The 16,648-nt window shown below is 36.8% G+C and overlaps 1 protein-coding gene and 1 pseudogene across 3 annotated transcripts; one reads left to right on the forward strand and one right to left on the reverse strand.

The window, feature by feature from the left end:
* The first annotated feature begins 652 nt into the window (after nucleotides 1–652).
* LOC113280865 lies at nucleotides 653–10,423 on the forward strand. 3 transcript variants are annotated; one of them, XM_026529441.1, is made up of 21 exons: nucleotides 653–1,042; nucleotides 1,972–2,084; nucleotides 2,208–2,454; nucleotides 2,774–2,831; nucleotides 2,918–3,007; nucleotides 3,492–3,557; nucleotides 3,763–3,852; nucleotides 3,979–4,110; nucleotides 4,229–4,350; nucleotides 4,483–4,750; nucleotides 4,907–5,342; nucleotides 5,461–5,573; nucleotides 5,773–6,077; nucleotides 6,510–6,677; nucleotides 6,770–6,807; nucleotides 7,728–7,911; nucleotides 8,083–8,233; nucleotides 8,393–8,536; nucleotides 8,871–9,023; nucleotides 9,106–9,195; nucleotides 9,875–10,423. In XM_026529441.1, the coding sequence occupies exons 1-16, from the start codon at nucleotides 861–863 to the stop codon at nucleotides 7,877–7,879; spliced, it is 2,580 nt and encodes an 859-aa protein (XP_026385226.1). In that variant the 5' UTR covers nucleotides 653–860; the 3' UTR covers nucleotides 7,880–7,911; nucleotides 8,083–8,233; nucleotides 8,393–8,536; nucleotides 8,871–9,023; nucleotides 9,106–9,195; nucleotides 9,875–10,423. The 3 variants fall into 3 exon arrangements, with proteins under 3 accessions (XP_026385226.1, XP_026385225.1, XP_026385224.1); XM_026529440.1 differs by having other exon boundaries at nucleotides 7,728–8,233; XM_026529439.1 differs by lacking the exon at nucleotides 6,770–6,807.
* Nucleotides 10,424–11,052: 629 nt separating this feature from the next.
* Nucleotides 11,053–11,182, reverse strand: LOC113284703 (annotated as a pseudogene).
* Nucleotides 11,183–16,648: the final 5,466 nt, after the last annotated feature.

Below are 16,648 nucleotides of genomic sequence, written 5' to 3' on the forward strand. Positions count from 1 at the left end.
TTTTTTCAAAATTATCCTAACCGAACTTAATACTGTAACCTATATATTCAATCTATTTTGATGATTGTTGTTTCTAATTTCAATCAAAAACGAATTAAAAGTAATGGGTTTGTGGAAAAATACTTATGGGCGGGTTTGTTTACAAAAGAATGATTAATTGACAATGAAAATTCAATAAATCGACGACGATGTTTGATGATTTTGATCAGATTTGTATATGATCAGGTTTAGATGATCATAAATTGACGAAGAAGAGAAGAAAAAAAATTATAGAATAGAGGAAGAATAAGTTGTAGATTAATTACAATTTTAATTAGGTTAAAGGGTAAATTAGTCATCTCCACCTTTTGGGACATCCTTTATACCTAATCTAATCATGGTAAAAAAAAAAAAGTTGTACCCAAAAATTGGTTCTTCCGGATGGATGAAGTAATTTATAAACCCAAATTAATTATAGGAGGGCCCAATTCAGCCAAGTTTGTTTCCCGAAAATGACCTCCTGATGGATTCATCCAGTGCTGTCATAGAGCCCCTACTAATTTATTAATGTGCTGGGTATGGTGGGCCCACCCTCTATCAGCGTGGATTCTCCCGGTCTTCGTTTCCAAGGGAAAAATTGGACTTGTCTTTCTTTATTTTATTTTCAGTACGAACCAATCACACAGATACAGTATTACAGTCCCTTTTAGGTCTCGAGAATTGGGAAGTTTGCTTCTGGAATCGGGAAGTTCCGGAATAAGTCTCGAGAATTGGGAAGTTTCGTACTGGTGAGTATAATAACGAAATATCACGTAAACATCACCAACGAAGAGGACGAAAGTGATCAATATCGTCATCGCCAACGACCTAAGCAAGTTAGAATGGATTCCATTGAAGCTCTAGTTGCGAATATAATAGGTTTATCAGAGGAGGATAAAATAACACAGCTTCATAGATTACTGAAACAATCTGAAGATCTTATTCAAATCATGTCTCCTTATTTAGGTCAATACTTGGATCAACTAGATTGTCAGAAGCATTCTCTTGGTTATCTATTCTTACTGTAAGTATTTCTTCTTTCTTTTTCGTTTGGTCTTTTGATGCTGTTATTGAGTTGGTTGTTATCGACAGTGGTTTTGTGTTATCTTGGGGACTAGGGTTTGTGAAAAGTGAGGTTTGGTTTGTTCTGTAATGATTAAAAGGTTTTATGTTTGTTTTGGGAATTAGGGTTTTTGGTCCTACTTTAGATTTCCTGCGGATGAGTATAATCTTGGAGTAAGAACGGTTTTGGTTGATTATTTGTGTAAAGTAGTAGAGAATTGACTTGGAGTAAGAACGGTTTTGGTTGATTATTTGTATAAAGTAGTTAATTCCAGGATTCAGTGTCATGGGAAAGTGGGTTTTGGTTGACAGTTTCTATTGGCTATTCCCACCACTGCTATCTAGACCCACACCAAACCTAAACCTGCTAAAACGTGCACCACCTCTTAGAACTCCCAACTCCACCACCAATTTCATCAAGTCCTGCACCAGGGCCACCTTCTGTTCCAAATTGGGGTGGGGGGGACTGGAGCAGCGAAGAAGGTGGTGCAAGTGCAGGGGTATATTGTGGAATTGGTGTTGGAGGCGGTTTAGGATCTGGTGGAGGTGGCCTTCTGGAGGCCCAGGATTAGGCGTTGGAGTTGGTGCAGGAATGGGTTATGACGAGGATGAAGGGCTGGTGGAGGTGGAATTGGTGGATACTATGAGTATGAAGAGTACATTCGTGGAGGAATGCTTTTTGTTAGATTAATTGTGTAAATCATTGATTTTTTTTTAATAGTAACTGTTTGGTAGATTAATCATGTTGTAATTATGAGTTAATTATGCGGAAAACCTTTAATTTGCTTACATATGATTGGTGTCAAGTTCATTGAGCTGATTTCATCATACTGTTGTTATCCTGTTTATTGGTTGGACTAAATTGTTTTTTGTGTTTTTGTTATTTTATAGGAAAGCATATCTTTCTACTCCAGCAGCAAAGGAGCAAGCTGAACTTATTCCTTTAGTTGTTCGTTTTATCAAGTCTTGTGTGGCAGAGCAGATACGACTGGAACCTAAAAAATGTATTTCTGAAACTGTATCTTGTTCTTCTGTTTGATAATGAAGGAGACTGTATCTTCTTCTTAGTTTTGTTAATCAGTTCACGAGTTAGAATAATATTAATATTGTGTTTGTTTTACTTGCAGTTACGTATGTTTGCAAGACTTTAAACTGTCTTGTTGTGCAGCGCCAAGTGCCGATAATGGGGATAGCTCCCCTACAAGAAGCGGTTCGGAAGCTCCAGACTTCTTCTGGACGCTTAACAGCTTTACATTCAGAGTTTCTTCTTGTTTGCTTACACGCGAAGTGTTACAGAATTGGTTATAGCACATTGAAGGAGGATATCTTTGAGGTTGATCAGCCAAGAGACCTCTTCCTCTACTGTTATTATGGGTGATTTTTCTAAACTTATTTTACAGATTTGAATTGTCAATTGCTGGAAGGTTTGCACTTTTCTCTGTATGGAACTTTTGGGTTATCTGTGTTTATATTTTTGATGAGTGGAAGCTTGGTATTGCATAACTTCAGTAAATAAGTGGAAATGAAGAAATCATTACCCTCTATTATAAAGGCCACTTCAATTTAAACTTGTTGGTGGATTGCCTCTTGTTCCCAGCTTCTGAAAACAGATTTATATAGAGAAACCAATACTATATATGTTTAAATTTTGCTTCATGGTTTATTGAAGTAGATTTGCATGTTTTATTTACAGGGGGATGATATGCATTGGCCAAAAGCAATTCCGCCAAGCCATTCAACTCCTAGACATTGTATGTTGATACTGCATTTATTTTGTGTAGCTTAACCTTCTGCAGAGAATAATGATTCCTTATGTATGAACACTTTCTTACTGTAGGTCGTTACAGCACCAACGCAATCTCTAAATTGTATAGCCATGGAAGCGTACAAAAAGTACATTCTGGTTAATCTCATTCAGAACGGACAGGTATGTTGGATTGTGTTCTTAACCCTGTTATATGACCTTGTATTATTTTTTCGTGTTCATTACTATGAAAGAGTTCCTTGCTCATATTCTACATATGATGATAAAATAGGAATTTAGTGGTCACTGTTCCTTGATTGTTGCGTTGCAAAACTCACAGAGAGAACTGCTTGGCTAGATGGTAGTGACTAACTAAATTCTTACATTCCTTAACTCATTTAAGCAACAAAGAACTGATCAACTTCTGTCTGAGGATTGATTGGTGCTTGGTAAATTGCTTCGTTATTTACCATCAGATGATACCAATGCTTATCAAGCTTTTAGAATTAATTTCAGGTAGCTTGCAGGGGGCTGTTTCTTTTTCTATTTTGTTCATTTTTCGCCAGTACCAAAACTTCACATATAGAAGTTTGAACTGAGAATGTTTTAGCTCTGGGGTTTTATTGGATGGTTTTGGTTTATTAAGCGTTATAACTCTGTGTGACAGTTTTCTGCTACTTTCCCCGAGCGCGCTTCTTCAGTTGCGCAGAGGAGTCTACAACACTTCAGTCAGGTAATTTAGTAATTTTAGCTCGTCCAATATGATTTTTTACTGGTTTGTGAGGGACCCTTGTCAAGTGTCTTTGTTCTTGCGCCACTTGATCAAGCATGTTGGCATTGACGTGCACATATGATGTTAATTTGTCAGTTCTTTAGGGCCAGTTCTGAAATGACATACTTTCTGTGTGAATAATTTCCTTTACACTGTTCTTTTGCAGCCTTACCTTGATTTGGCAACAAGTTATGGCACTGGGAAAATTGCCGAGTTAGAGAATTGTGTGGCGACACATAGGGAGAAGTTTGAATCTGTGAGTTTCCATCAGTTCATCTTTATTATTCACAAGTCTATTAACAGGGTATTTAATATTGAAACTAGTACAATGAGCTCCTTCAGTTTTCAAGTAGTCTAACAACTTTCTATACCTTTTTTGCAGGACATTAATCTTGAACTAGTGAATCAGGTTATATCGTCTCTGTACAAGCGTAACATCCAGAGGCTCTCTCTTCAAGATATAGCTGTCCAGCCGAATACACCAAAGAAAGCTGAGATGCGTGTCCATCAAATGGTAATATACTGTTTTTATATGTACACAGTTGCAACATGATCTTCAATACAACAATTTGTATGCTAGTTGTTTCTTTGATTTTTAAGCTAGTATATAAATATGTATATGATTTTCTTAGATTGGAGATGGTGAGATCTTCGCAACCATTAACCAGAAGGATGGAATGGTTTGCATCTCTGAGGAGTCAGAACAATGTAAAAGCTATGAGACGACAGAGAGTATTGACTCGTCGATTAAGAGGTATTCCCTGCTTTAAAGTTATTCCAAATAGAAGTGGTGAACAATAGGTGCAATACCGTACGTTAGGTTATTACTTGAAAAGTCATTAGTTGGTATTGGTTGTGCTGATGTGTTTTTGGGAATTAATTTCAGGATTATGTCGTTAACAAAGAAGCTGAATTCCGTGCATGAAGTTATATCATGTGACCCTTGTCGTCTTCTTATTGCTTGGGGAACAACAATTTTCGGCATTGCCAACAAATGTGGAAAATTTGTTGCGGCGGATAGCCGAAGTGTGGGATATGATGGTAAGATTGATGACTTCTCCCTGAAGATCCATGAGATAGCAACTAATTTGATGGCCGCAACTGCGGGCTGTACTGCCTGGAGTCTTCCGATTGTCTGTGATTTGCAGGCCCAGGTAAAGAACTATGTTTAGCTTTTATATCAGTGGAATTAATTATACGTCAACAAAGACACTCGTGAACAAAAACTGGCTTGACATGGTTACTTCAAGTTTAAAATGCTGATATGGTACCTGCTAATAGGGTTTTATGGTTGGTTTTTTCTTTTGCAGGTCGGAAAGGGTAAGAACACAACAGTCGAATATTGTATATCATACGCTAAGTGGTTCTTCAGCAGGAAGGATTATGTGGCTGATAAAAATATTTTCAGTCAAATACCCCAGAATTTTGATATTCAAAATGAAAAGTGCGGAATTTTGTTTGTTGGATTTCATGAGGGTAAGACTCAGATGTGCTATATTAGCAATGATGGCAACAAAAAATGTGTAGAAGTTGTGGAGGAGCCCTGCTATCTTAAAACCGGACAACGTGCTTCGTTCATAGGTTTGGGGTCTGGTTCAGATTATTTATATGAGCATATTTCAGCTGATGAAATGGATTCAATTAAAAATGGCAAAGAAGATAGTGAATTTTACTATAAAGTTATGGTAAAAGCACTACGAAATTCAGCACTACGGGATCCCGAATACACGGGTGGCTTTGCAAAAGGTGACTGTAATTTTACTTTTATTTAAGTTCTTTTTCTCTATCTAGCCTATACCCCAACTTGTTTGGAAACAAAGGCTTGGTTGTGTTGTTCAAGTTTTTTTTCTGCTGTTACTTGCAGTCTTTTGGATCACTGACTCGTGTATCATCGAAAAGAAAGAAGCACTTCTATCTTACCCGTTAGACTTCAAAGCTTGGGTTAAACTGATTGTGGATACAGAAACTGCTGCAGAGGTATGCTCATTTCACTCAGAATTCCTGCAAGCCTAGAAACAAAAAATGTCTTTCTGCGGATGCAGTGTATCTTGATTAGGAGCTTCTCATTCACTTGGAAGCAACTTTACTGTTTGACTGGGAATCAGTTGATAGTTAACTTCTCCTTTTTGCTAGCTTTTTCTAATGGGTTAAGGAACTTATATCTTCATATTGGTAGGGCGATTTATCAAAAATCGAGGCAGTTTATGATGCCTTCTTAACAGAGTTCCCGATGTGCTGTGGTTACTGGATGAAGTATGTACATCATGAAGCATGCCTGGGCACTCTCGACAAAGTCGAGGAGGTGTATGAGCGGGCGATCAAATTCGTGGCTTATTCTGTAGACATTTGGTTGCATTATTGTAAGTTTGCCGTGTTAAACCACCGATGTTTTGAAGCGGTATTGAAGTTAGCCAAGTTGAAGTCGAAGTCTGACGTGTCGGAGGTTGGCGTGTCGAAGTATGATGCTAATGCTGTTCGAAGGTATTGTCTTGATTCTTCTTGATTGACATATGGTTGTTGGAGACTGAAGCCATGCTAACTTTGGTATGCCTGCGACTGTGCTACCTCCGATTTTGGGTGGAAGGTTTGATGGAGATGCACTTTAGTGATTTTCTAATTGCAAACCCTATCTTAAGGTTGTTTACTAGGTTCTATTATTATATGACTTCTATGATGACATTACTTTATGCTCAATTTAAGTGTTCCCTAAATTCTTCTCTAAAAGCTTCTGTGTGTTTCATGCGTGCATCGATATTACAAAATGCTGTTTGGAATGTTATGTCCAGCTAAGATTAACATGGTGTATCTCTGCATCATTAAGGGCATATAAAGTGCTATGGGTCTTATTGATGCATTTACTAATAACTGGTGAACTGTGTTCCATACATGATGAGGCTCCATGTTCTTTTTCAGGCTGTTCCAAAGGGGTTTGCTTCATGTCGGGACTAATTACGTGTCGTTTCTTCTCTGGAATGAATATATCAAGTTCGAAGAGTCGCTGGGAGAGAGGGGTCACGCTGCTGTGATTTACAAGAACCTTCTCGCAGTTCCAATTAAAGATCGTAATTCCATTTTCAAAAGGTAGTTCTGTGTTACTCGTCTTTCTTTATATCTTTAGTTCTGCCTCGCATGAGCTTAAGATTGAGTTTGGGACTGTGGGATTGTTCTTGGAGATGCTCAAGCGATTCTTGTCATAATGTTCTTCTGAAGGGTACGAGTCTTCTCATTATTAATTTTTGGTGAAAAATCTTTAGATGTATTTGACATGAAGGTGAAGTACAAATGTCATATCATATCCAGTTAGATATTACCACCTTTCCACTCTCATTATAAATAAATAATAAAAACAATTACATAGCAGGAAATATTTATGCTGCTATTACAATAATGAAATATGTTGCTATTACAGTAATGAAGTACACTGTACATATACCTTTCTAATTTACACAAACCTCTTGCGGTACTAATTGAGTTATTTGGAGGTGAAGTCTTGAAAGTTACCTGAGCTGTGCTTGTTACTCGAGTTCCCATTGGATATAGTACTTAATCTCCTGCGGGACCCGACTGAGTCTGAGGAGGGCATTTATGCTGCCATTACAGTATTGTGTGAGAACTGTGTTTCCGGATAATTATGTATGATGGCACTGGTTTTCAACGTACTTGAACCAATATGGGAAGTACTGAATCACCTGTAAGACCTTACTAGGATTAGCTAACTTGTATAGGGTTGCGTGTGGGTGCTTGTCTAATAAGCGAAACTTAAGTTGCATTCTGTATGGATTGCTCTCCTTTTCTTCTGTTCAATTTTTTAAGAAAAAAGATGGTCAACTAAATAGCTTTTACCGTTTTGGTATGTCATGATGTCACAGGGTTACAGACAGTTAACAGTGTTATTCAACACTCAACACTCAACACTCAACACTCAACAGCTTCTTCACTGCTATCTTACGTAGTAAAATAAAACTGCTATCTTAAGTAGTAAAATAAAAAATTGTGTCATAGAGCCGATCCTTCTTTTAGCTTTAATAAGATCTTCCTGTTGGATTAGAACTAGTGGTGGTTTATGGTCTGTTGGTAATGATAGATGTTTGAACTGTGCCGTCTTCATTTTCCTTATTCTGTTGTTCCCAGATTCCAGCTTACAAAAGCAGAGTGGAATACGTTTGAGAAAACGGAAAAATTTGCTCAAAGGATCCTCCAGTTTGAAGAAGCTATTAGGACCCCTTACTTCCATGTGTCCCACCCTGATGAGTCGGAGCTTGCAGCTTGGCGAAAGTATCTAGACTTTATAGAACTAGAAGGTGACTTTGCAAAGGTATGCATGAGGAGTAAGTAGCCCTGCGACAATAATCTTTTCAGCTGGTTATAGATTTTAGTTCTTCTATCTTGTTAGCTGTATATTCTGGTACCACGTTGAATGAATATGGACTTACAGCTAAGTCATATTGCTGCATTATATACTTTATTGGCCGTACTGTTGGTGAAGCAACATTTAAAAGGGGAAATGAACTATTGATGCTAAAGCATGAGTTCAAACCTCATTTGAACTCATGAGGTATCTGTGAGGTCAAGGACTTCAAACCCTCATTTGTCAGTGGATTTGGATGTTCAAGGATAATGATTCTCATACCTGCAAGGTATATTTATCTTCATAACCATCTACTACCTATATCAAGAAAGTGGGTCCCTCTCATATTTGAGGGGCCTTTTTGTACTTCCCGATGGAGTACTCCTTACACATCTTTTTGTTTTATACACTTTGAATTAGAGTGTGACAGGTTTCCATTGCTATGTAGGTCATCTTATTATACGAAAGATGCCTAACTGCATGCGCCAACTATCCTGAGTTCTGGATTCGGTATGTCGGTTTCTTGGAAAATGAAGGAAGGAGGGATATTGCATATGATGCTCTTGAGCGTGTTATTCTAATCTTCGCAAAGGTATTCCACTTGTTCTGGAGTTATCTTTTGCCAGTATGCATCTTGTATTCAATTAATTTTATAGTGTACTTTTGATCCAGTGTCACTTTACAAGGCATCTAGTTGGAAAAATATACCATTTATCTATTCCCATCTTGTGCATTGCACAACAAATGTACCCATGACGCGTAACATTATTACGAAGTCAGTCAATCTTATTTTGTATTTAGGTTATCCTGTATGGGGATTAGGGGGGATAGTTTTGACTCACAGTTCCATTTTTAAGGTCAAATGCACATAATATAGTGATTTTCTTGCAAAAATTTAGTAAACATGCTCTTATTATACTCAACAGAGAGATCCAGATATTCATCTCTTCTGCGCTAAATTTTATGAGAAGAATTTTCAATTTTCGAAAGCTCGTGCTGCCTATCAACTTGTGCATTCTGAAATCTCACCCGGTCATGTTGAAGCAATAATTGAGCATGCGAGATTTGAACTTCGGCAGGTAAGATTTCTTGCAGCTTTTTATAGATTCACTAGTCTTGGCATCATATTCATAAATTTATGCCCTCTCTTCGATTTTACAGCGTGATGCGAAAAAGGCTTTTTCTGTGCTTGAGAAGGCCATTCCTACTGGAACAGGGAAAGAGCAGGCACAAAAAATATTTCATTCCTTGGTGAGTGAACATTATAAAATCATCTCTTTATGCTGGGATTGTTACACAAAGTGAAAGTGCAGGAGCACTTCGTTAGTATCAAACAAGCTGCATGTTTTGCTGAACGTGTTAGAAGAATGTTCTGTTTAAATATCAGTTGGCCTCTTGGTTCATCCTATGGGTCTTAGGCATCTATGAATTGCATGTTCAATCTTTAATCGTTTATCTATTATTAGAAGACCAATTTTAAAACACATGTTGTTAAGATGCTTTTGTTGCCAACCTTATTGTTTGTTTCAGTGGGCTTTTCTTCTTTTTTGGGTTCATAGTTTTAGACAGTTAGTTGGCCCTTAGTTTTGAGTGACATGTCTGTTCATTGCATTTCTACCATTGCTCGAAAACAAATTCCTTTAGATATAGTATGTAAGATTATACGGGGATCTGCAATTTTAAAAAATAAGGCTCCTTTTGTATCCCTCAACCATTACCTGACATAATCATCCTTCTAGAAACAAGAGCAAAATTCATTTCTTTTCAATATTACTTGCAAGTCTTGATGAGATCTATTTGCCTTGCCTTCTCCACCATGCTTGTACACATATTATCTGGTGTTTTTTTTATATTGCTTGCTACTTCTGAAATCTTCCTAAGATCCTTTGTCATATTCACGTCGTTGCCTTCACATCCTTTACTGTTGCAGATAACTGATGAGTATGAAAAATCAAACAAAAGGTCCGCCGAATTTCCTTCGAGTAAAGCCAAACGTCCCAAGTTACATGCTGGTTATGGATGATGTAGGACATCATCAATGTGTTTTAATAGACTAAAACGTCCCTAGTTTTAGTCTATTTCTTGAAGGAATTTTTTACTAGCTCATGGGTGAATCCAACAAAAAAAATTTGCACTGTCAGACGACTAACCACACAATCATCACAGCAGGCCGAATCAAAGCAAACCAAAGCCAAGCTGAGAAGATCATGTACAGCCGCAAGGCTTACATGTCACCACCAGGATACTGCAGCGGCAAGCAGTCTAAATATGTGCAGTCAATGTTTCTTAAAACAAGAAAGTCTACGTACTGTGTTAGCTACCAAGCTATATGATATTCCCTGTTTTTAATGCAGGTTGCCAGCTTTTTAGTTATTTTTCTCTTTAACAAATATGTATCTTAAAAAGGAAACATTCGTTATAGCTTATTCACTGTCGAAGCCTGTGATTTCTCCAGGTATTATCTGAAAATATTTCAATAGATGTTCATTTATTTTCAATTATATGTAGAGCTTAATCCTGCCTCTTAGTGATTTATGCCCTGTAGAATTATGAATTAAAAATGCATACCCCATTGAAATGACGGACTAATTCAAACGTAGGAGAAGGGAGTACGGGAGAAGGGAGTAATTGAGTCACTAGTTAAGTGGTTTGGTTTATTAGCACAAAACTGGCGAGACTGTAAGCATTATGACATAAGTGTAGTGCCGCATGTATTTGGGTTGAGAAAAAGGACATCCGTTGAGCTCCTGAAATGATCTCCTCGCCTCGAATAAAGACATCAAATTATCTATATACGCTGCGGCCTTCTTCATTTGACTAAACTAGAACTTTTCTTCTATATATTTGCCTCGCCTTTGGAAAGCAGACACAAATGACTTTTCGTCGCGTGTGCCAGGACTTTGATTCCCAGTCGGAATGCATCTGTGCAATGAAAATTGAAGTTTGTAGAGGTGAACAGAACCAAGGAAATCAAAAGCAATAAAAAACCCACAAGTCATTCTCATAACCAGGACAGCGGGTTTGAATCAACAGAATCAGCTGAGGTTTGATCACTTCCAAAAATGTTAGTTTTTAAGTATTGTTGGACTTTACCCTTGATTAGAGGGAGCCCTTGCAGACAGAAATTCTCGACGGCCCTGAGAGGCCGAGGAGGGGGTTCGGAAATAGTTTTCAACCAGCAATTGACGCGCCTTGGTTATTACCTCATTAGCTGCGTCATTGCCCCAAGCGCAAAGATGCCTTACAATGAGCGGACCAACTACTTTATATAGAACCTTCTTTCACATCCCTGACTCTGATCTGAACAATGTTGAACTATAACTTAGAACAGAGAGCTGATTTGAAACAATTTAAGCAAACTCATGCACGGATAATCCTTGCAGGACTTGGAAACAACAGTTTCCCGCTTAGTCGTCTTTTAGCTTTCTCTTCACACCCATTTCATGGAATCCCTGTAAAGTACTCAACCCAGATTTTTGATCAAATTCAAAAACCCACAATACGAATTTGTAATACTCTGCTTACAAACATTTGGACTTAGCTAAGGATTCGTTTGATGGGATGCAGGAAAGAGATGTGATCTGTTGGAATGTGATGATTTCTGGGTTGACAATGAATGGAGATGCCGAGAATGCACTTGCACTGCTTGAGAAAATGGATAAAGACGGTTCCAGACCCAACGACATAACCTTCATCACGGTATTAACTGCATGTAGCTATTCGGGAATGACTTATAAAGGACTGCAGATTTTTGATAGCATGAAGTTGGTTCACGGAATTGAACCTAAAAGTGAGCATTATGGATGTATGATCAATTTACTTGGTCGAGCTGGGACTTTTGAGGACGCCAAAGAAATTATTCTGAGAATGGCAACTTCATTTAGCTCATCAGACGAAGCAATGTCTTGGAGAGCGTTGCTGAGTTGTTGCTGAAGTTGGTAGAGATTGCAAGGAAGGTCACGCAAAATTGATTTCGCAGGACAAGCAAGCTGTCGAAGCCGATGATTTGTTCTGGATCCTCTTTTGCTGTTTAAAATCTCCAGGTAATATCTGACAACATTTTAGTAGATGTTCATTTATTTTGAATTATATGTAGAGCTTATTCTTGCCACTCCACATCGAGGGATTGATTCACCAGTCGGTGGTTTGGTTTGTTAGCGCAAACCTGGAGAGGTTCTGAGCATCATGATTTCCTCGCAAGTAAGTCTCGGAGTCTCCTTGTAATATATCAACCATAAGACAATCAGAAAGACTTTGAAGTTTCAAAGGATTCTATCTTCAATTTTATAGTCCCACACTGATCAGTCAGCAATATAGCGTCAAAGGGTTTGTGTGTAAATTGAAACGGAGGGAGTATGCAGCAAAAGGGTTCCATATTTTTCAGACCATTTGAAGAAAACGTGCCCAACAGCATTTATTCAACATACTGATTCACTATAGCTTATTGAGTTCGAGTAGATAGGAGATCATGTAACCATTTCGTATTGATAAGACAAGTTTGTTTCAGGGGCCTGCCCTTACTCATTTGGTTTACAAGGAGATGGAAAGGAACGGTTACATGTTGACGCATTACTCGTATTGATAAGACAAAGACGGGATCAACCAGGATTTCGTCACGCGTGATACATTGTTTAGTCTAGGGTCAACCACGATAGTTTGATGCTTCAGCAAAACCCTGTACATAGTTTGATATAAGAAACCTACGGCATTAGCATCTTTCTTAAACCGGCTAGTTTTACATCCTTAAAAACTGTATGCCATGTAAAGTTTCAAAATGGTAGAGTAAGTTTCGCGCCAACATATATAGTTCGGTTTTTATAGTTCACAACATTCACAGTGTCCCGAAGCTTAACTGATGTGGGACGAAAGATATGCTGGAACAATTGCCGATTTCAAACCTGCAAAACAAAAGTTAAATCACAAAACAAAGTGACGGTTGAGTCACTACCAGTTCGCTCTCTTTAAGATGTTTCGTGGCTCTGCCTTGAGTTTTGTGCAACCAATTCTTTTTTCGTCACAACGTCCCCGGGATAAAATAGCCGAGAAAAACTCTCTTTCGATGTCTCACGCACACAATGCGATCACTTCCACTCTCTCTATTCTTGCTCAGTATTTTTGGTCTCTGATCTTTTGAAAACAATTGTGTAAAAACTTGTTTTCTTTCTGTTCCAAGAAACTAATTTTATATCGAAGGCAATCAATACGAATTAATGGAGAAAAAATTGAATTAATTGCTGCAATTAGAATTCCATTGAACAGTCAAAAAACGGGCATAATTATCACAAGTAAAAACGTAATTAAAGGTAGTAAAACGTTTTGAAAATCAGTAAAAAGACTTTCCAAATTCAAAAGACCTCCAAGGCCCCGCTACCGGACTAATGATATACAGTAGAAACTCTTTAAATTAATTATCTCTTTAAAATAACGGTCCGCGAGTTATAACCCCAGAAGTGTCACCATCCTTCCACAAAAAACCCATCAAAACAAAAGTAACACAAAAATCCCATCAAAACAAAATTAACAATTCATATTTGGGGTTTTTGTATCAATTTTTAAAAATTTGGAGTTTTTGTATCAATTTTGTTTACGATGGAGTTTTAATGGATCCCAACATTTGAGTGGGGTTTTTGTACCACAAGTTTGGTCACCTTGGGTTTTTATGACTAGTTTTGTTAAAATAATAATATCTGATGATCTCAACTAGGCTTGCACAAGCTAAAATTTAACTCGCTAAATTAATAATCTCTCTAAATTAATAGATTTCTCTGCTCCCAAGGCTATTAATTTAAAGAGTTTCTACTGTATATATTATTTATATATATACACCTAATCAATAGGGGAGGGATTTGATCCTGAGACCTCCCCTTCAAGGCCCAAAATACTTAACCACTGGACCAAGTTCAAATTGTTGAAATAAATGTACAAAAGAAATAATTTGAAAAAGCTAAGAAACTTGATTTTCTTGCTAATATCCGTAGTAGCCACAAAAGAGTTGGGGACTTGACCCGGCTGTGTTGTCCCCGCAATAGCTAAAAATTTCATTCGTAGAAGTAGTGTGCTGGGCTTGATTGTTAGCCTTGGATTGACCGTGAGAATGCCTCAGAGACCTGTCTTACTCGTTGTAGACTTGACACCGTCTAAATTGGATAAGGAAAATTTGCTGGGTGGTTCTAAGCGCAATAAGTTAGTTATACTAGGGTCCAACCGGATTTGAGACTTATCACTAGGTCCATAATTATTTGAAACAAACAAAATGATCACATTACCCTAGAGCTAAACACGTGTGAAGAATGCAACACATTCTTACGGTTTTGTTTCCCGTACTAAAACCGCTGAAACGGTCAGAAGAACATATCTGCAACACTGTTTATACCAAATCTGGATTTTATTTTATCTGGAGGTCCAAATTTAATTAAAACATGGAAATGACCACAAATTTGAGTACATATCTGTTACACTGTTTACAATTTTGAGTACATATATATTACATTGTTTACAAATTTGAGTATATGTCTGCTACACTGATTACAAATTTGAGTACATATGTGCGACACTTCTTATAAAATTTTGAGTACATATCTGCTACACCACTTACAAGTCTGAGTATATATCTGCAGCACTGGTTACATATAGAGTACGTATCCATTTGACACATGAACCTGTAAATGTGAGCAGAATATAACAATATTAATACACATCAACAAAGCTACCATCTGTTTCAGTATTTCGCATAGGTACTCATGGATCAAACCAAAAAAAGGTGGCAAAACTATGAATAAAACAGAATCAAAAGAAGTTTATATCACTACGTCATATACTTATTGCAGATTCATAACCGAATCAAAAATCAAAGAACATATTTCAGTATTTCACATACGTGCTCATGGATCAAACCAAAAAAAGTCGCAAAACTCTAAATCAAACAGAATAAGAAGAAGTTTATATCAGTTTGACATATACGTACTGCGGATTCATCAACTAAAAGCTGAACTGCATGTCAAAAAAGTGGCAAAAACTCAATTGCATACAAGAATAGGAGACGGATATATAAAAAATAAGAGGATCAAAACAGATAATACAGTATTTCGTATATGTACTGACGGATAAGACTAAAAAAGGAGCAAAAACACAGCCAAATAACACTTCCTATCAGTATGCGATATATGTACTGAAGATTCATGAACTACAAATCAACTAGATGACAAGAATAGGTAACGGATCTACGAAAAAAGAGAGGATCGAAACAGATATTACAGTATTTCGTATATGTACTGACGGATAAGACAAAAAAAGGTGACAAAACTTCAGTATTATACATACAGACTCATGGATCGAACCAAAAAAATTGGAAAAACTTCAAATAAAACAAAATCAGAAGAGTTTTGTATCAGAATACACCAAAAACAACTGTAACAAACCTAAAAACCAAAAACAACTGTAACAAACCTAAAAACCATAAAAGCGTCAATCAAATCGATTTGATTATCAAAATACAATCAAAAAAACAAATCAAAAGAAGAAAAACCGAACAAAATAATCAAACAAGATGATTAGAAAGCATACCTGGAAACAGAAAACAAATATTCTCCTCGTAAATCATAACGATGCACCATCTTGTTCTTCTTTTTCTTAAAAGTAGACTAGGTTTCTGTCAGTACGGGATATACGTATTGTTGGTTCATACACAACAACAAACTGAAACAAATCTAAAACACAACAAAAATGGAACTGGTATAATCGGATCTAATAACGAAATGAACAAACAATCTGATTATTCATCTAGATCTAGTAAAATAATCAACAAATTAGACACGGAGATAAAAGACGAAATCAAATACAACCACGATTAGATAGTGAAAACCCTAATACAAACGTTGCAACAAAGAAATTTTACCGTCGTTTCAAACAAATATTCTTCTAAAACCAAACATGCAGATGATTTTTACCGTCGTTTTTCCAGATATGAAGGAACAGATGAAAAACGAAATCAATGAACGAAAAACAAACCAGAAACTTTATATGAATCTTCGAACTGAAAACTAAATCAGAATGAAATCTCTGCAAACAAAACAAAATGAAAATCAGATTAAAAATTTAAGGTAACTTCAGTTGAATTAAAAGATGATAAAAGAAGCTTATATGCAGCTCGATTTGATTCTGTTGATGAATCTTCAAGTGCAGTTGATCTTGTTTCGTATAAAATAAATCTTCTTCATCTTTCATATCATCTCTCTCGATCAGATGCAACCGATCTCTGAAATTACAGAGGTATCAGATAAAAACCGTGACAGAGACCCTAAATCACAGGATGCGTTGTTGCAGTAGAAGATTTAAAAGTAGAATATGAAAAATGAAATCTCAGGAAAATCCTAAAATCTATTTTCTCTGCAACTGTGAGAGAGAGATGAGAGAGAAAGAAAAAGGAGAAATGAATGGATCCTGTGATTTTTCTCTTGTATATATTTAAAAGGGTAAAACTGACATTAAGAAAATGGTACTTTACAATCAAGCCCTGAAAATGAAAATTCTGGGCCTAGAAATATCAAAAAGTTTAATTATGGAGTTTATATAGTAATGAATCTATTTGGTGGGGCTTGAAAATATAGAACCCATTTAGTTGGGTGATTCCAGTAGTTTTCACTAAAATAAAATCACTTACAAAAGCGGGAAAATAAAAAGAAAAGGTAAGGGTTTTTCTCCCTTT

Source organism: Papaver somniferum, chromosome 5, assembly GCF_003573695.1.
Source record: "Papaver somniferum cultivar HN1 chromosome 5, ASM357369v1, whole genome shotgun sequence".
Classification (NCBI taxonomy): Eukaryota; Viridiplantae; Streptophyta; class Magnoliopsida; order Ranunculales; family Papaveraceae; genus Papaver; species Papaver somniferum.